Source organism: Calypte anna, chromosome Z (assembly GCF_003957555.1).
Source record: "Calypte anna isolate BGI_N300 chromosome Z, bCalAnn1_v1.p, whole genome shotgun sequence".
In the NCBI taxonomy this organism is placed as follows: domain Eukaryota; kingdom Metazoa; phylum Chordata; class Aves; order Apodiformes; family Trochilidae; genus Calypte; species Calypte anna.
In genome coordinates, this window is record NC_044274.1 from 20,079,445 (window position 1) to 20,100,152 (window position 20,708).

General features: G+C 38.9%; 1 protein-coding gene across 2 annotated transcripts in view; it reads left to right on the forward strand.

Moving 5' to 3' along the window:
- The window catches only part of RAB3C (RAB3C, member RAS oncogene family), an 83,574-nt gene extending 65,098 nt beyond the window's left edge, over positions 1-18,476 (forward strand). For both annotated transcript variants that reach the window (XM_030466917.1, XM_030466918.1), the window contains exons 4-5: positions 13,352-13,476; positions 18,217-18,476. In XM_030466917.1, coding sequence (XP_030322777.1) covers positions 13,352-13,476; positions 18,217-18,404 — 313 coding nt within the window. In that variant the 3' untranslated portion in view covers positions 18,405-18,476. The remainder of the gene's footprint in view (positions 1-13,351; positions 13,477-18,216) is intronic.
- The last annotated feature ends 2,232 nt before the right edge of the window (positions 18,477-20,708 follow it).

Genomic DNA, 20,708 nt, shown 5'->3' on the forward strand with positions numbered 1-20,708 from the left:
CCAAGGAACTAATCACTTAAATTCTCTTTGATATTCCTGACTGTAGCTGCCATGCCTATAAGGTTAAATGAACTCAGAGCAGCACACATTGCTAAAAAGACAGCGAGGGCCAGCTGAGGCTTCAGACTCTAAAGGTTTTTATACTCAGTGATTTCTTGCTCTAGCTTTGCTCAGTGTCAGATGTATACATGAAGCCTTCTTTCTGTAGCCTTCCATTTAGCTGTGAACAACAGAGACCTAACTTTTAAATGTTGATATGCAAAAATTAGCTTCATCAAAATCCCAAAATTTTCCTGGATTAACACAGTATGGCCCCTCTTTGTTATGGAACCCAGTGGTTCATACCACCAGGGCCTTTTAAATATATCATTACTCCCGTTAAGTCCTTCTTAGCTCTTCTGATAGCTGTAGGAAAACACATGGTTATTGCCCAAATATACTCACAGTGCAGTGTGCCATCATTCACAGACAAATGATCAGATGAGAAATTCTTCTCCCTGTGCACTTTGTAATCAGCCTTTCTGAGTCATATCCAGAAGTGGTGAGGCTTTTATTAACACGTGGGCTTCTGTCTCCCCTCGTTTATAAGCAGTAGCATTACTTTTGCCTTCTGTTAGTACGAGTTTTGACAACCAAGTTTATCGGTTTGTTAATGAATGCTGAGATTCTCATAGCTGAGATTCTGCGTGGCAAAGTGAAGCTTCAGAAACCGGGAGTACTGGTCACAAACTTGATACTAAATCAAGGGAAGAAATGAGGTTTGTTCACCCTAACATGCCTTTCTCCTTCTTTCTCCTTCTTTCTCCTTCTCCTTCTCCTTCTCCTTCTCCTTCTCCTTCTCCTTCTCCTTCTCCTTCTCCTTCTCCTTTTTCTTCTCCTTCTCCTTCTCCTTCTCTTTCTTTCTCTTTCCCTTTTCCATTGCCTTAGTTCTTAGTTAGGTTTGCAAAAACAAAGACAGAAAGTTTACCTTCTCTTTAAATATATGTGCTTACATTTGAGTGTGTTTAGTGCTTATATTCCCTCTCATTCATGACATAAACAGTTGCATGCTTCATATGGAGCTACTCGAAGCAGCATTTAGGGGTCTCACAAGGAATTGGTGCTGATTGTAAGTGATCCACAGAACCACCTTTTTCTTACTTTAGTTTGTATGTGCCGGCACTTGGTCTGTGAGAAATACAAGTCCCTGCACCCACGGTCCTTTTGTATCCCCTCTGGGGTTTCTACACACCTCTAAGGATGAGAAGAAGGCAAAGCTGGGCCTTTATCTTCTTCCAGGGTTGGAAAAATATCCATAGGAACATCACATTGGCATTTCTACCAGCACAGAAAATGTGCCCCAGACCTCCTCAGAATTCTTCAAGTGTACACATCAGGTTTTTTCCACTTGTCCTGGACGTCCTTTGTTTAGACTGAATCTATATGAAGGAATATGAGGAGAATAATACTCTGCTGACAGAATAAATGGAAGAAGAGAGACCCTCTGCTCCTTCTGAAAAATAGGACAGATGGTAGAAACTATAAATGAAAGGGAAAAAGGAACCTGTATGGCAAGAGGTGGTGCCATCTTCCCCAGATGGTAACATGTCTGCAGCTCTGCAATGCACACCCAGCTATACAGGTGTAACCAGTGGTCCTCATATTTTGCCACAAGCTAAGTCCTGTGTTTTTCCTTCTTGAGTTAGAGGTAGTGAACATACCTTAGGGGATCAGCCTTGTCTAGAAATGTTTCATAACAACAAATCTTAAGAAAGTTCATTAGCTAAATATCTTCTGATCATTATTGCTGTGCAGAAATCTTTCTCTGGTATTAGTCTGTGTAGATGTTTCCTAGTTTGTATCTGTAAAGTAGAGGTGTATGGGAAACCTTCACCTGATGCTGTTATTCTGTAAACAAATCTTGAAGACTGCTAGTGAGTTCTGTAACAATGGACACCTTAATAACATCCAAAGCTGTGGATGATACTACAGAATAAATTTAGCTGATACATTGCAGACACACATATCCAAATTTAACACATGAGGATCTCTTGCAGTCAATGATAAGAAACAGACACTTTTCACTCTCATTTTTTTACAAAATTTTTTCTTCCTTTTATTCTTAGTCCTAGAAGTGCATCTAAAAAATCTAAAGTCTAGTGCATCCTGTCACCTTCTGTGAGTCAGCAGTAATAAATCTACAGTTTACCTGCTTGTCGGGTGAGTCAGAAAGACAATCCTACCATGCTGTTCCAGGCAGAATGTAGAGTTTTACACTGTTGTCTTTGGCTCCTGGCATCCCTCACTTAATTAAATTTGATCAGTGGTAACAAAAAAGCAAAGTGAGACCAGACTAACACAAAGTTTACATTTAAAAATTAAAAGGTGCAATTATATACCTCATACTCATCTGATTAACCAGTATCAGTTCACAGTGAGATTAAGGTTGCTGCCTCTTTGCCAGACCAGTTTCAGGTATCTGTGAAAAAAGGCAGAAGCTCAAGTAAGTGTTCTAGAAGATGAACACATGTATTCTGACTCAAAATTCAGACCCCAAATCTCTTGTGCTGGCAAATTACTTCCAAAGACATATTGGTGCAAGGACATAATGGTGAAATCACATTTTTGTGCCTAGGGTGCAAGTATAGCTCTGAATGTTTCCATTTTTCTCCTTCCAGAAGATAGTAAGTAACTTTTTAGACAGTTCTGGTACTATTACAGAAGTAACATAATCTTTTAATAAAGCAATGTTTTCTGTCTTTTTAACAATAAATAAAATGACTCATGATATCCCTGGCAAATGCCTTGTAAACTGGATGAACCTTTAACAAGGAGATAGTCCATGATGATTTATCACAGGCATCTTCAGTGACATGGAAAGCTTTTTCAGTTATTAAAATTAGGTCTGATTCATAGAATCATGGAATAGCTTAGGTTGAAAGGGACCTTAGAGATCATCCTCTTAGGCAGCCTGGCCTTGAACACCTCCAGGGAAGGGGCATCCATATGAACACAAGCTTTTCAGAACATGTTATGTGTTATTTGCATACTCAGTTGTTCATGAAAGAGCAAGAGGCTCAGAAGTGCAAGAGAGGCTCCTGGGCGGAGTAATGCAATCCAGGTCAAGGGCCCAATTGCTTCTGCAGTGAAGAGGAAAGTACTAGATATGAGCATGGAGGACAAAAAGGACTTGATCAGCATCACTATTGCTTGTTTAACTGTCTCCTTTTAATTTTTTTAATTATCAAAAGCAAAAGCACATCACTGTAAGAAAGAAAGCCAGCAAATGTGAGGATACATTTATATGCATCTATATCTGTTTCTTGTCGTGTAGAAATATGAATACAGCATGGCAAGCAAAAAAATATATTTTTAAGTAACAGCAAATTGCTCATTTACTAAGAAGTGTAATATAGAAAAATAGGTGCTGTAGTTGCTTTGGTAAATTAATTTCAGTACTCCTTTATTTCACAGTTCTGTTTTTCACATATCAGAGTTACAATCAAATGTATTGATTAGGGTCATTACTCAGCATTCCAGAAACAGTCTGTGAAATCAACATAAATTGGTGATTAATAGGATCATTTATTTGGAAACATCTGGAACATGAAACCATGGGGACAGTCAAAAGATATGCAAGCGCAGGCTCTATTTTGCCTTTTATTGTTTCTGTGAATATTTTTTTCCTGTAAGTACTTTTTTCCATCTTATTTCAAATCCTAATTTTTTATGATTTTTATGTGTAGTAGTAGGATGGTAATTTAATAGTTGGTTTCTCAGTGGGGAGAAAATTAAAATTTACAGCCTTTTGTCTGTGTAGTGCGTTGCTAAGTCACTTCCCACAGTAACAGCTTGCTGCATTATACATGACATAAAAACTCTTCATTAGAATGTGTCATTACTGTGTTCCACTGTGAAAAATGTGTTACATTAATTGGTCTGCTCATAAGTAAGCCTTGTTGTAGGAGAGGATTTTGTGCTTCTGTGAATATTAATTAAATACTGAAATGTACTTTATATTGTTTTACCATGATACAAAATACAAGGAAGTAAGTGGGAAGATCTCTCCACCCTTAATGTCTGTTTGTTGACTCTTCTCCACTGTCTGTGTAAACATCTGTTCAGTTTTTCTAAAAGCCTAGTAAATGTAAAATAAATATATACTACATATCAGAAAAAGAAAGAAATACAGGTCACTTTGGAAGGGAATGTACTGTCATTTATTAATTGGCCGTATCTTCAGTCAAAGTCCAAAATGTCTAGGAGTATCTCAGTAGCTTCCATACACGTACTCTGTCCTTTGCCTCCATGAAAAAAAAGAGAGACTAGGGAGTCACACACAGGTGTTACTGGGGAGGAGGAATAGAGTACAGTACAAACTTGAGAGTACAGTCTTTTTTTTTTAATAGAATTGGGCTCCTGACCAGTATGACTCCAAAAGTAGTTGCAAGGTGCATTTGACAGGTGGGAAGAAAGCAGGATACAGAGATTGTGCCAAATCAAAATTAAGGACATCTGCCACATGGTTAATATGCATTAAGCATGCCTGACGACTTCTGTTCCTTTATTATGACTCCAAGAGACATACATAAGAATTACAGTTTGAACATGTCTTGTGTACACACATATACCATTATCCAGTGGATTTGTATTTTAGTGTCAGGAAACAATCTTCTGAGAAAACCAGACACTCTTATTTGAAATAACACTGCACAGAAAGCAAATTCATGCACTATAAAAAAAAATTACTTGCATATTACATTAAAAATTTAATGTAATACAATTAAGTACGTATCAGAGGATTCTGGATGGAAAGGCACTTCTGTATGCAAGGTAAAAGCAGATAGAATTGGTGGATTAGAAAGAAATAGAATTCTTTCTTATGAATCTCTGTCATGCCTACCTCCCATCTTGGGTACCATGCAGAAGAATTACATAGCTATTAGTAAAATGTCAGTTCTTACTGCATTGTGTCAAATGCAGACCCAGAATGGACAGTACTGACCAGAAATATACCTACTCATTACAATTATGGTCATGAATTATAACTAAGATACTTACATAAGAATAAATGTCATATAACATGCAGAGAATATCTGCTCTCACATCTTTAGCTGCTTTCTCCTGTTCCTTTTTGTCCTGGTTTGGGCCAGGATAGAGCTAATTTTCTTTCAGCTAATTACTTTCAGCTATGTCTCTGTAGTTGCTGAAATTAACAGCAAGCTTCTCAGACAGTGGCAGCTCCTAGGACTGATAACACTCAATTTTTACAGACTAGAGAATGGTATGCAGAACAAAGGCCACTGTTCAGTTCTGAGGAACATCTTGTGCTCCAGAAAGAGAAAGGGAGTAAAGGGGTCACACCTACAACCTATGGTGTAACAGAGCAGACAGGTGACCAAAATTGACCAAATGGAGTATTCCATCCTATATGCATCATACTCAGTATAAATTTGAGAGATCACAAGGGTCAAGTTTTTCTTCATCCATGACCAGCATCCTGGGAGGATTCTGTCCATTTATCTGCCTGTGGTCCTGATCCGTGCCAGCCCATATCTGTGTGTTCCTGCCTCCAGCTCCCAACTGCTGCTGACTCCAGGAGTCCAGCCTGGACTTTCCCAGGGCTGCCCTGCAGCCGCAGTGGTGATGTGAGAGTTACTGGGGGGATGTGGTATCACTTTTGCATATATTTAATCCTTCTTCATTTTCATCATTACTGTTTCATTAAAGCTGTGTAGTTTAGTATCCAGCCTGTGAGTCTCTCTGCCTTATTCTGTCTCCTTTCTCTGTCAGGGAGGGAGATTAATAGAGAGCATCTGTCAGTCATTTAATTGCCAGCTAGTGTTTTTTTGGTTTGGGTTTTTGTTCGTTTGTTTGTTTTTTGTTTTTGTTTGGGTTTTTTTTTTTTTTCCCTTTTTCTTTTTTGTGGATTTTTTGTTAGATTGGGTTGGGGGGGTTGGTTGGTTTGGTTTGGTTTGGTTTCTGGTTTTGGTTTTTTTGTAGTAACAACTTTTTCCAAAATGGTTTGTCATATTTCATTGTATCAGATTATAAAAATATATTAATTAAAGATGCACTCAGCCTTACCCTCTGGAAGAATTTGATTAATTTTTATTATCCTTATAGCCTATCAAAACTGAAGTATGGCAGGCCCTTTTCTAAAATGAACTTACAACTTCAGAAACTTGTGAAATCTTCTGTTAAGGAATCCCTTCTGTAAAGCTGAATTTTTCTTTAAAGTAGATACAATTCCTAGCAGAACAAACTGTGATGCTCAGAGTACTGTGCATTTTGACTAGCTTTCTGGCTAAAAATGAATCAGAAAATTGTTAATGACACATCTGTCATGCAGCTTCTGCATCATCAGTTCTTCCTCCAAGGGCAGCTTAAATGTGTAGCCTTTTCGTTGCATTGTGTGTACTGTTTGGCTGTGCACAAGGACATACAAGCTGTCAGAAGGAAGTGGTGAGCCACTGATATTCTTTTGGTTTCCTCAATATCAGCTTATGTTACAATTGTAAGGCATTTTCCATTCATTTGCCCTTTGATCCAGACAGAAAGCATACTATTGTATAAACAATAACTAACACATCAATACAGTCAGTTCTGGACAATATTCATATATTCCAGTCTGTTGCAAGAGTAAAGGGGTTGGCATATTCCATTTTTGCTATCCTGTTCACTTTTCCCCAGGAGATTTCCTCTTTCTGTTTTGTGATACTGAGGATGGAAGACGTTTATTTCTTTTTTTTTTTTCCCCTTCTTTGCCCCACTACATCTTTTTTTCAATACTCCAGTGTTGCTTGGACATCCTAGCCTATTCTCTATCATGTTAGTAAGAACTTGCAGTAAGCAATTTCTTGTACCATCATTGAAAGTAAGCATTTAAAAATAAATATGTCATCTATTCTGAATAGAAGTGATGCTAGAACACCCACTAGATTTAAATTCTCAGTGAGAAGGGTTGAGGTGCAATTTCCCTGTTCCTGTCACAAGTTCATCTGCCTTGGTTTTCTGTTTTGATAATTATTTCCTTTATTGATTGTGGTTTTCCTTGGTTTCCACTCGTTGTTTCAATAAATATAAAGGTGTTCATAGAGGTAAGAGGTAAAAGAATTTGTATTAGCCACAATCCTTGAGCTTTTCTGACCCCCAGCTGAAGCAAGCCATCATGGTAAAATACAAGAGTGTGAGTTTAAATTTTGCAAATACCCAGGTCTCTGTCAGTAAGGGAGGGAAGATCCTGGGCTGCTTCTCAAAGTTGGTTCTGTTTCTTGGGCCTGTGTATGCCCCCAGCTGTTCATCAGTGCAAATAAAATCTGGCAAATGTTAGGATCTTCTTTTTGTTGTTACTGATGTTATAAGTAATTATTTGTAGTATATTCCCACTATGTCAGTAACCATATTCACAAAAAGTCTAGTGTTTAAGTACCCCTGGACTCTTACATCTTATTTTTGTTCTAAGTTCTTCAAACTTTTAACCTCAGCACTATTTTCAAAATCCTAATCAGAAAGTTGAGGTAGTCTTTTTGGTTTGTAGGTTTATATGTTTCGGATGGCTCATCTCCTAGTAATAGTGGATTATTTGCTAAAGAACAGATGGAAAGCCTAAGGACACCCCTGTCCCTGTTCTCCCTGTGGTATGGTCTGAGGACCAAGTGCAGAACAGCTGGTACAGAGCCAGCTTCCAAACACTCATTAGGACTGAGCATTGCAATAATATGATGTGGTGAATAGAACAATCCTATGTAGGCCATATATTCCCAAGATATTCCTAAGATACTCCATCATATTCCCAAGATGAGTGGGATAGAGAGAGGAGATGAAAAGACTGCACGATGTAGGAGAATTCCTAAGGCACATAACCTACTATGGTTGCTGGGAACAGTAGGGATTATGAGCCATAAATGAGGAAATGGGAGAAAACGATGCATGAGGAAAGGCATGGAGAATACAATACACAATTTACTATCGAAGGAACTTGGAAGTATGAGGGAGACCTCTGGCTCTCCCTCTAGAAAACATGGCTTGAATGGAGCAAGTGCCAGAGACAAAATGTGTGGCAAAGAACTCCTGACACAGTCCTCTTCTCTGAAAAGATAGTAATAGCAGAGCTTTGCCATACCATCTATGTCAGGCGTTGGAGAGGGCTGTGGCATACCTTCCCATCATAGGATGGGAATGGAGTAAGCAGGGAAAGATTACCTCCATTGCATCAATCACAAGAGAAAAAATTGTGCTTCCTGAAAATGCAGAAAAGCATGTCTTCCTGCCCAGAGGCAGCCAGGTGTATGACATGCTCACTTGCAAATAGAAGGACAAAATTCAACTAGAGACTCTTGAGTGCTTTGGGATACATTTTCAAACTCATGGCTGCTGACAGTCCTCCTCATCAAGTACTTACACTGACAGAGAAAGCTGTTGAATGAAAAACCTGGACTTTACCCAGACCCCATGACTACACTATGACCTCTGGTAGTTCAGCTAGCAGACTGTGGAGACACCATGCTATAGACAGATACGGGAGAATTCTAAGGGTCAGTCAGTGAACTCAGCATAACAGTATCTTCAAAAATAAAAAGGCTTTGGTAGAAATGTTCTTAATTTGGTTTTGGGATGGGTTGATTTGTTTTAATTTGTTTTCCTAGCAAGATGTTGCACTCCAATTGATTGTGTATGCCTTCCTGAAACCAGACTATTGGAAGTACAACATGTTCTCCGAACTTTCTGGAATAAACATCATACGTTCCCCTCTCTGAAGCATTAGGGTGCTTCTCTGCTGTCAGTGCATGTAATTTATATCTGTAAAGCACATCCCCTCTAGGGACAGCACGTATACATGGAAGTTGTTAGGTCCAAAGAGTGGTGCATAGACTGTGTCTGTCTCTAAAAGTTCATGTTCCTGATATATATATATATATATCCTAATACGGCATTTCTTTATAGAGTATATTTCTTTTTCATCCTGGCTGTCTGTGGGAGAGAATACACCAGAGACTATTCCAGGTTAGGTTAATGTTTGTCCTGGATATACATGAGTTAGTAAAATGTGATCCTCTGGAAATATATCCAAAGAGAAACCCAGGTATGCCTCTCAGTGGGTGCAATCTGAAGTGTATCGACTGGTGGCAGGTTTGGCTTGTGTAGAATTTTCTCCAAGGTACAATGTAGTGTTCTCCAAGTATGGCTGAGTTAAGGGCTGAAGTTTAGAGCTGAAGCAGAAAATACAGCACTCCAGATCTGGCAGCTTGATAGAGGCAAGGTTTCTGCCACTTCATGGCCCAGGTCCAACCAGAACTGAGTCTGAAAATGTGCACACAGCACCCAGATGTACAAAACATAAAAATGCCATCTACAGCTCATGCACTTTGCTGGCCGCACAGATCACAGGCAGACACACAGAGTGCTCACACAAACACATCAGCACCAACAGCGTCATCCTGCTCCTCTCCCTGGCATGGCTAAGTCCACTAGTAGAAATATATATCTGCATAGACATGTATATCATGGGTCCCTCTGTCACCTGGGCTCATACACTCAGTCTGCCCAGTAGCTGTCCCTGGATCTCAGTCTTCCCAGCTGCTGGCACCTGCACATTTAAGCCTCCAGTCCTGATCCATTGTGATGGATTTTACACCTGGACAATGAAGCGGAGACTCCCCTGGGACATTCCTGGGAAGGGCCAGAATGTGGCATCCCTTCTTCTGAGTCCTCAGTTTGGGCTGTCCCACAGAGCCATCATGCCTCTGTGCTCCTAGGGACTTGTGGACATAACAAGCTGACAGCTGCTGCCATAGACCTAGAAGCAGCTAGGGCCAGCATGTTTTTTTGAACTCTCCCACCTGCTTTCATCTCTCTCTGCTCCTTTGCTGATGTGCAGAGGAGATTTTATCACATAATTTCATGGGACAAGCTAGTTTGCACAATAGTAAGATCATAGCAGTGCTTCTATTTTGCTCCATGCCATCTACTTTGATTTCAGAGTCTCAGGTAATTCAGCCAAAAGGCTCTTGTCTATGTCTAAACCCTTACCAATACTCCTGATAAGATGACCACAGAAGAACACATAGATTCTCCACCATTGCTCTCTGGAAAATTATTTGAAGCTCTTGCATGTTCAGAGGTACAGGGTGACACTGCTGCGCAAAGGTCATTCTCCTAAGTCTTGAAAGTTTTCTTCTTCTATGGTTGGTTTCAGTCTTCCTGTTAGAACCAGGTTCTTTATTAAACTGATTCATCTATAGACCTCAAGCAGAGTTTTATGTGAGAATAATATAGCAAGTGCTATTTTCAGACAAGGAATATGGCAGTATTGCAGAACATGGAGAACAAATCATGTATTGATCGCTGAAAATAATGGATCATTGAACACATGTATTAATCTGCTCCTGTACTGTCAATACATTGAATTCAAGCATGTTCCATATTTTCTGTCTAACATACTACTAGAATGTGAAAGATTTACAGGGTAAATTGCTATCATCTTACACCAAGCCACTGAGATTGAACAGGAATTGCTGTACTGCTAACATTGTCTTTGCCTTTTCATGTCTTCAACCTTCCTGAGACTAAAGTTCTTCTTTACTATTGCAATGGTTTGTGTTTTGGATCAGCCAGAAGCCTTGGTATTTTGAAAGGTAATACATACAAGGAACATCAGAATCTCTTTTTTTAATGTGCTGTGTGTTGGCTCTTATGGACACTTGTGGGAATCAAAATCTAGTGAAGCCATTAGTGGAAACATATGTCTAAGAAAACATAGCAGAGACAGGTTTATTATGTTCTTTGAATCCAAGCTCCTGCTGATCTGGGGTTGGGTGGGGATACATTTGACTGGTTTTCAGTCAGTTATATTTTTGAATTACAGTGTCTTTTGCAAATCATAAGACTTGCAAATTTTATCAAGAACAGGATCTCTTATTGCTTAAAAAAATCTTTGTGACCAGAAGATGGGACATTTGCAAACCAGGTAAAAAAGTCTAAGAATAAAATAAGTCACTTCAGTAATGATAAGCATTTGAATGCACATGTTCATAGTTCATAGAATGAAAAATCACATCTAGGTGCAGCAAAATGAAGGGGATTACGTTGTTAAGTAAAGACATTCATGTAAAGCTCTGCAGTGAAGGTCTGAAAAGCAAAGTTGAATTAGTTACCTTTAAACAGTTCTCGTGATACTTCTACAGGTTGTATTTATTAATTGATTTCTTATATTTAACATTTGCAGAATATGCAAGTAATTCCTCCTGTAAAGCTTGATGTTTTTACTATATATTTTTGGTTTTGAAATGTCTTTGGTTTCCTGCTGATATAAGGGGAACAATTTGACACCCAACTCATAATTGTACCAAGCCCTTAATGGACTAGCATACTCTCATGTTTGAGCTGCTATTTGCAAAGTTGATATGGTAACAAATGTAGTGCTGGTTAAAAAAAAAAAAAAAAAAAAAAATCAAATCTGTTTTGCTTAACCACAAATTCCAGAAGAACTCAGCATGGCAGCATGGTCCCAAAAGAACATTTCTGCCAAAATGTGTATGTGGTGCCCTTACTCTATGAGCCCTTTTCTAATATCTTTAGTAAAATGTTAAGTTTACAGGGAAGTCTGACCTCTGCTTTGGAAATAGTACCTTATGGTTGCCTAGTTAAATTATTGTAAAGCAGATTTAAAATAGCAGTGTCCCTTCCTGAAGAAAAGATCAGGGCACTCCCAAGGGAACAATCTGTAGGAAAAAATTCCTGGGGCTTGCCTCGATTTCTTTTTGGCCTTTCTGATGAATTAAAACCACCCTAAAGGCAATGTGACCTTTCCTCTTAAATTCCTCTGCTCAGCACTGCAAATACAGCATGTGTGGCTTAAAGGTGTTTTGACTCATGAAGGGGGGCTGGTTCTATGGGCAATAGTGTTGGGCCCAGTGTTACGAAGAATTATAGCAGTTTTTGCCAGTGTTCCTCCCCCAGACTTGCAATAAGTAAAGCCATCTGGGAAGATTTGATCCATTTTCTGTCTTTCACTAGAAATGGTTGTTGGAGTGCATCATCTTTTTTGTGCATGAAAGATTTTGCAGACAGGGATCTAAATATGTAGAGATAACAGCTGGGTTATGAAAAGGGATCACTAGTGAACTTAGCACCCATGCACCCCAGTTTGCAAAACACTTAGGTGAGAGATTTTTTAACCTATTTCCTATTTTTAAGGCCCTGATACATGTCAGGATTCCCTTCCAGGGAACCATGTCCTAAGTGTGTAGTCAAGCAGGTTAGTTTCTGTTATATTTCAGTTTTCTTAAGCAACCTGTGTTGTCCAAGGAAAGAAGGGGTTAGAGGGAGAGAGAGGGAGATGTGCTACATCTTTTTCTCTCTCCATTGATCATTTCGGGAACAGAAGAGATATTATCCTAGCAAGCATGTGACTCAGGCCTCATGCCAGACATGGTCGCAAGTCCAAGGCAAAAGGTGAGTGCTTAGAGTATGCTTGCTAGACCCTGCATTGCCTTCAAAGACAGGTACTGCTCTTTGTTAAAAGGTGGTAACCTGCAGCAGAAGTCCTGGCTGGCCCTGGAGTCAGAACATGCAGCTCTCTTCCCTACAAAGCAGATCTGACTATCAGCAGATGTGTGGCCATCAGCAACTCAGAGGTACTACCACTGTGCTCCTAAGTTGCCAATTAGCTGCTTCACATCCGAATTGCAGGAGAGATTTGTAGGGTGAATCTGTTTCACTACCAGTACTCAAGGTTTTATGGTGTTTCAAGGCCTTAGCTACACCACTTTATCTGTAGTAATGGTTAGAAGTTGTGTAATTGAAATGGAAGGTAAATCAAAGTTCAAAGCCAGCCCCTGTCCATAGCTTAACACAAAGCCTAAGCATTTCTGTCATTCCAGTTGGTCAAAGAACTATAGTGGAACATGCTGGAAAGAAACAACAGAAGGAGGACAGAACAGCTTTGAAGTTTTGCAAATAAATTTAGATCATGGTTTTAAAAGGTAAAGGATGACAAATGGATAAGCTGTTCATTTTGCTTCAAAGGTCTGGTTTTAGATTATAAGGTTTGCATTAAAATGTGAAAATACTTTTTTTAATTGTGTGAGAGAAAGTGTTACCACTTCTTTCTAAAAAATATAGGAAGAATGTTGATGGCAGGAGAAAATGTTGACTTTCTTGTTTTAACAAGCATAAGTAAAACCTGTGTTGATATTACCTGACAGATAATCCTTAGTGTATTTGAAATCTAGAAGTAAACTTAATCGTGTTACCTTATATTGTAAAATAAATATTGTACTTTTTTTTATGTTACGATTATGTTTGAAACTGATTTAAGGGGAATTTGCTTTGTTTTGACTTATGTCTTTCTCTGTGTCTCTCTTTTAAGGTCAACTCAAATCAAAACATACTCTTGGGATAATGCCCAGGTTATTTTGGTTGGTAACAAATGTGACATGGAGGATGAACGGGTAATCTTCACTGAGAGAGGCAAACATTTAGCAGAGCAACTTGGTAAGAAAAGAAATTAGAAAAGCTTTATGATTGCATGTGTGAATGCACAAAGTAATTTCATAAATTGCTACCATAATGGAAATGTTTGTGATACATTCACTATGAAAGAATACACCACCAGGTAAGGAAAGGAAAGGAGACTGGAGAAACAGCTAACTCCAAATGTGAAATGGTGGTGTTCAGTTGTGCACCACCTGTCCTGGACCTAATCTTATGCTGGTGTTTCTTAACCTATGTGTATTAATAAATCACTGATTTTTTTTTATTTTTTTTTATTTTTTTTTTTTTTTAAATAATTTGTTTGATTGTACAATTGCACTTCCTGGTAAATAATTTCATCACAATAACACACCTTCTTTTTGTATCGTTCTAAAGAAACATTAATATGTGTAAAAGTACTCCTCAGAAGTATACATTGAAAAATGACCACTGATTAGTTCTTTAAAAGTGAGAAGATTTAACAGCATGTCCAGAAAAATTGCCTATATTAGGCAATTGAAGAACAGTGTTTCTCAAACTGTTTGCAACAAAACCAAAATTCACCTGCTTTAACAGATGATTTTCCTTTGCAGACATATCTGACACATTATATATGTTTTTTTTTAATCTGTTATACCCTCTGTAAACATTTGTAATATTTATTCATTTCAATAGGAGCTAGGAGAGCATATTTAATGGACAAAGACACACAAAAATAATAACTGTAAACTTTTACTCCAAATGTAGACCAGCTACTAAAATATTTGGCAACATACAATGTAGAGTTTGGGGGTGCTTTCTATAAGTCACATAACTAACCTCTATTTTATTCCTGAAACTATTTTCCTATAGAAAATACCATCGCAGTAAGTTGATAAGGAATCCCCAGAGTCATGAATTCAGCAACACAAAAAGGAACTTTGCATATTGTACAGTCAGGAATCCTCAGCTGTCACAACTAATGCTTGCAAAATTAAAAAACAAACAAACAAACAAACAAACAAAAAACAACAAAAAAAAACAAAAAAACACAAAACCAGAAAAAATAGTAGAAAGATAGATACTGAAAATCATACTTTAGGCTTCAAAGCAATCTCTGACTTCTAGGATTTGGAATTCTATCTTTATGGAAGCAGATTTTTTCTTATTCACATCTTTATCTACTTTATCTACTGAGATCTTCCTTTCTCAGATATAAATCCTGTGACTATCTCAAGGGCAGATTATTGTATTAGATATACTGCAGGTCTGATCCAGTATGTTACTCACTCTAGTCTAACTGCGCACAAGTGTTCATACGTTTCCTGTACAGCAGCAATAGTTTCTTAGCTGCTAAGAGACTGTGGGAGGTAGTGTCAAGAAAAGCAGAAGAATGAGTTTCCCTGAATTGCAGTTAGCTGTCCATTTTCAAGGACACGTGTCACTCGTGGTACCATCTTTGTCTGCCATTGATTTGATAACTCATATACTACCTTTTTGGGTCAGGTCAGTTAAGGCTCTGCAAACTGGAGCTGTTATTCCATAGACACTTGGGCTGAAAGGAACCTCTGGTGATCATCTAGTGTTATGTCACACTAAATCCCCCTCCAGTTTTACCTTCTGTCAAGCAGTTTCCAGGCAATGCCCTATCCATCATGTTTTCTGTGCCTCCATATTTCTCACACTCTGGACCCTGAGGTCATCCATGGCTAGCTCTAGTGAAATGAGGCAACCAGGTACCACTAATTGCCAGGTAGTGGGCGTGAGCCTGTGTCAAAGCCCACCTGTGCCTGATTAGGGCAGGCCCCCACTGCGCATGAGCAGAACCAGGGAGCCAATAAAAGATGAGTCCTGAAGCACAGGCTCAGCTTAGTCCTGAGCACACCTGCAGAGAGGTCAGTTGTTTCTCTCAGCACCGCACTACCTTAATTGCGCCACTAGCGCTCATTGCCCTTAGGGTGAGGCTCTGAGGGGTCTCTAACCCATGACCTTGGCATCGCGGTACTGTGTGCTAGCCGGCTGCGCCACTCAAGCCTCACCTTAGGGTGATGAGCGCTAGTTTTAGGTCTGTAATTTTGGCATCTGTATTGGGAATTAAGTCAGATTTGGCATCTCAGCACAAAGCTCGCTAAAACAGCAAGTTCTATTTTTCTTCCATGGCTGTCTGGAGGCCATAGTGCAGAAGGCGGGGTCACCAGCAGCTTTGAAAGTGTGGACATATGGCTGCCTCTACCTTAGCATTAAAAATGAAAATAACTGGGCTAATGGGAACATGCCTGTTCATAGTTCCACCCTTCACTATTTTTTAGCTGCATTTAAAATGCAAATATTAGTGCCAGAAGAAGGAGACAGACCAACAGCACTGACAGCAAAATTTTCTGTTTATTTACAATACATACAGGATACTGGAAAATAAATTAAAGGGACCTGTCCCACAGATGATTTTATAAAGGGGGAAGTGCTAACCTGACATTGCTTTCATGCACTTGGACCCAAACTGCAAGACAATGGGAATCAAGGGATTGTGTTTTCTCAACATATGTCTTATGTAAAAAAACCAAAAAAAAACCATTCTTGTCCATGAATCTAGCTTATTGTCCAGATACACACATATAAAAGATATGTAGAACCAACAGACTAAATCACTACAACAAGAATTTATAAGGAGACCTTTTATTCTGAATGACTGGAAAAGGTGTTCACTACCCCTCAAGTCTGCCCCTTAAATCTGCCCATTCTGTCATAGCTAAAAGTTCTCCTTTAGTGTCTTGTGTGGTTTTTTGTTTTGTTCTTTGAGGTTTTTTGGGTTTCGTGGGGTGTTTTTTTTGGTTTGGTTTTTTTTTAGTAAATTAAGCCACCCTAAAGATTGGATAAATACCTTAGCATTTCTGTTGACAATCTTCACACTATCTCTCTCCTCAGTGGTGCTAAAGCACTGCTCTACACTGGGGTAATAATAGTAAAATTCTATCTTGAGCCTTAATGTTGTTTTAATACTTGTCTTAACATAGTCCAGCCCTTGGGCTTGTTTGGACAACAGAGGTCCCATCCAACTGGTCTACAAAGCAGAGCACAACGTGACCAGATCTGCTACCATAGCTGTAAGTACAGAAGACACTTTGAAGATGAGCAATGGTCACCAGCTGCTTTGAGCCCACTTTCCTAGGAAAGATGATGACCTTTGCCATCATGCCATAGGTGTCTTTGTCTCAGAGAGGGGCAGAGATCTCAAAGATATTAACAGTCCTGGGGAAATAGACATCTGAGCAGAGAAGATCTTGCATTTGCTTTGACTTAACAGCCTACAATGTGAATGCAAACGCTATTAGATGCTGTCCACAGTAAGCAAGAAAGAAGTAAGTGCCTTTCCTTTATACACTATGACATTGTTATGTGATTCATTCACATGACTTTGTAGATTTTGCCTTTTGTACACTGCTGGTTTACAAACAGAGCAGCTTCCTACAGCCACTTCTTGATCTATCATTACAGTTTCCTGCTATCCTTCAAAATACTGGACAGAACAGGGCACTGGCAGGAGCAACACCGAGGACTGCAGTTCAGCTTTGTTTCAAGGAAGGATAGTTCTTGCAGGAACGCACCCTTCAGGACATCTGTTAAATATAGTGTTACATTGGGAGTGGTAAATAACACTGACTTGGTTGTGGACAAACACGCTAAAATGAGAAGGTTTTTTTAGTCATCTGGTGAATTATCAACATAACTTCTGTATTGCCTATGGCATTGTGCTTAAAAATTGCAAACTAGTATGTCCTCTTGATGTCACATTTTCGCAGATGAGAGGGTGCAGAATGTTCTTTTTGCATATTGCTCTCCTTTCTGTTCTTTTTTTTTCCTTATTTTCTGAAAATAGGCATAAACAACCATTAATGAGCATTGATGAATGAGCCTTTGCAGAGCCAAGGTAAGTGTGAGGTAGAGAGGTGATGAACTCTGTAATTCAAACTCCTCTGGTGTTTCAGGGTGGCTATGTAAACTGTTCTGAGTGTACTATAGCTCACCAGGTAAACAATAGCACTGTGCTAATGTGCAGGCTGGCCCCTGCTGCTGTAGTGCTCTTCAGGGGCTCCTGAGACCTCGACAGCCTTCTTTGAGTCAGTACTATTGGGAAGATAGTAGATAAGGGAAAGAGACATGGTGTAGGGATGGCAAAATTTAATTCAGCAAATGAAGTGAACAAAAAAGGCACATAGAACATCCTGGTGCATCTTCTACACACATTGTTATCATGTTCAGGCAGCACTTCAATATTTTGGATTTTCTCTGTTTCAGCTCTGTTCTGCCTTTCTTGACCATATGCTTCTCAGGATTTGTCATATCTTTGCAATTAATCTGCTCTGCCCGGTCTCATTCACGTCAGCAGTATAAATCATCATAGGTGGTAGGAACATGGTGTTCTTTGAGTTCTGCTGAGCGTCACCAAAGTTGCCTCATTTCAGCCTTATATTCATATGGAACATCTCTCCATTAATAATGACCAATGAAAAAAAAGGGAAGATAGTACTAAAAGGCACAGAGATGAGTATTTCAGAAGTGTAGAATATCTGAACATTATTAGTAAAATAATTGCAAGATGAGTGACAAGGTCATGGGGAGAAACATCTACAAAGTATTTCATAACAAAAAGGAAAACAACCAGAATATTGGAATTTTATCCAGGCACACTCTGCTAGGAAAAATGCTCTATATTTCTTTGAAACTGTTACACAGACAGGGTTTCTGTGAAAAAATTTATTTGGATCTTATTGTTTATTTTCTTAGGATTTGAATTCTTTGAAACAAGTGCCAAGGACAACATTAATGTCAAGCAGACATTTGAGCGACTCGTGGATATCATCTGTGACAAAATGTTGGAAAGTCTGGAAGTGGATTCCACCATTGCTGCCAGCAAGCAGAACACACAACTAAAGGACACCCCTCCTCCACAGCAGCCCAACTGCAGCTGTTAATGCAGCTATCAGCAAAGCAGCTCCAATGTGTTCTGTTGCCAACAGATTAGTAATGGTCTATCTGCCTTTGTTTATACTGTCTTACTAATTTATTTTGGAGAAGCCTTTTATTTTACATCAGCAACTGGCTGACTAAGGGGATAAAGATAGAGAAGTTATTAGTTTGAAAGGATGATCCATTTCTTAGAATCTAAGTTTTGCATGCAGGATGACTATTAGTTTCTCTTTTCTTTTTACTGTTCTATATTACACTTACTTCAGCTGGTGCCATGTCCTCAGACCACGTATGCCTAGAACTGACTCTTGCTTAATCAGTTTCAAATTATATATTTGAATCCTTAGGCTAGTGGCCAAGAAGTTTTAGAATAAGCTTCCTGATGTCACTTATATTTTCTCCTGACTGAAAGTCAACTATTCCTCCTGAGAACCAACTCCCCATTCTGTCCAGATGATTTGTATAAAGAACACTTCCTGGAGTGTATTGCATTGGCAAACTGACACTCATGATGTTACACATCACAGTTGACTGGAAATTACAGAAGTTAGAGAGGGATTAGTTCCCAAATCAAGCCATCAAACTTTTCTCTGAGATTCCAACTGGATGTAGGTATTCAGTGCAGACCCTCAGAGGTACTTGTTACTTCATCCTCCTTGGATAGCTACAACTCTTCATTTTTATGGCTGCTGCATGTGTACCTAATACCTTTTCAAACTGGACAATTTTTCATTCCAGCCCAGTAGTTCCTACCCCAATAGTGGAGGGCTGATCAGTTATTTTCATTCCTATTCTCATGAGCTGTTCAGTATTACAGTTCTGTATCACCCCTGACAGTAGGAAATCTGTTATGCTCAGCTGTTCATAGCCAAAACCTGTCTTGTCATGTTACTGTCAGACCTGCATAAAGTTTTCAGGAATTTCAGCTCCCATGCAGTCACTGAGAAAACCATCACCACACCAGCTACAAATGCTGGTATTTTACTTGGACCTATTGCAGAAGTGCTGCTGGTATCAGTGAACTGGAGTTTGATCACATTGTTGTTTGATGGGGATATCTACTTTGTCAAGACAATCAGACATTACAAGATTTTTAAAAATTGTAGTAGTAATATAAAAATATCAGCATTTCCAGTCTTTCGATGAATACCTTCATGAGATCAGCACAAGGCTGTGAAGATGACAGAATAAAGTACACAAATTCCTTTTTTAAAAAAGTGTTAAATGTTTCACAGTTCTAAAGTACTGCTCTAGTAATTCATGTCAGTTTCTTACATCTGTGCCCTGGGCTATTTTGTATAAATGCTTTACTCATGTCACCGTGACATTTTTAAAAGAAATGGCATAATTGAAGAAGCATTAACTTCATTTTTGTTGTTCCAAGTAGACAAATTTAGGACAAGGCTGACATTTCTTAGACTGTCTGCAATGGGAAAATCTGGAAGACTTAAAAATCTGGAAGGTTTAAAAAAAGAATCTGGAAGATTTTAAAAAAGAATTAACATAAGGCACTACAAACTGCTCACAACTGCAAAGAAGGCCCTGTTATATACTTTGGTTTTTTAGGGGGTGCTTACATACATTACTTTTTAATATAACTCCTGGAAGACAATAAGGGAAAATGGTTTGCTTTTTCACTCCTTTTTTTTCCTTTTTCTTTTTTTTTCTTTTTTTTCTTCCATGATTCAATAATCCTATGTACTTTGACACAGCAAAAATAACTTCCAAACAAGACATAGGGACTCATGTAAAATAGGCATGTCATAAGGGCACTACATTGCTTGCCTAACTTAAATGAATAAACGTTCTTTCTTCAGTCTAGGGTTTTAAACTAGTTAGTTGACTAAAGCACTTGTTTTCCCAGGAGACATAGAGGCTGGATTTCACTTGTTTGCTTCCATGAAGAGGAAACACTGTTCTCTTTGGGGCTAATAAGCAGCCGATGAGAGGCACATGCTTTCCCAACCTTAATGCTGTCTCCAGATATACTGCTGCTCTCGCTACCATTCACAGCAGAATGCCGGTAGTTGTGCTGAGAGACTTTCATTAATACCTTTTCACCTGCTTTGCTTTGGACAACAAAACTTGTAAGAAGTAGAGGAAGCTTTGTTTGAGAGGGTGTGCAGTTTTCCATCTTTTTCTTGTTATGTGCAGTTATGTGCAGTTATGTGCAGTTCCTGCTGCAGAAAAAGAACCAGGGAAAGCCTTAAGACAGCCTCAGCTCCAGCCCTCAAGTCCTTTAGAAAAAATGTTCAGATTTAGATGAGATTTAGACTTTATTATTAGTCTGAGCCATCTCAGGCAAGTCA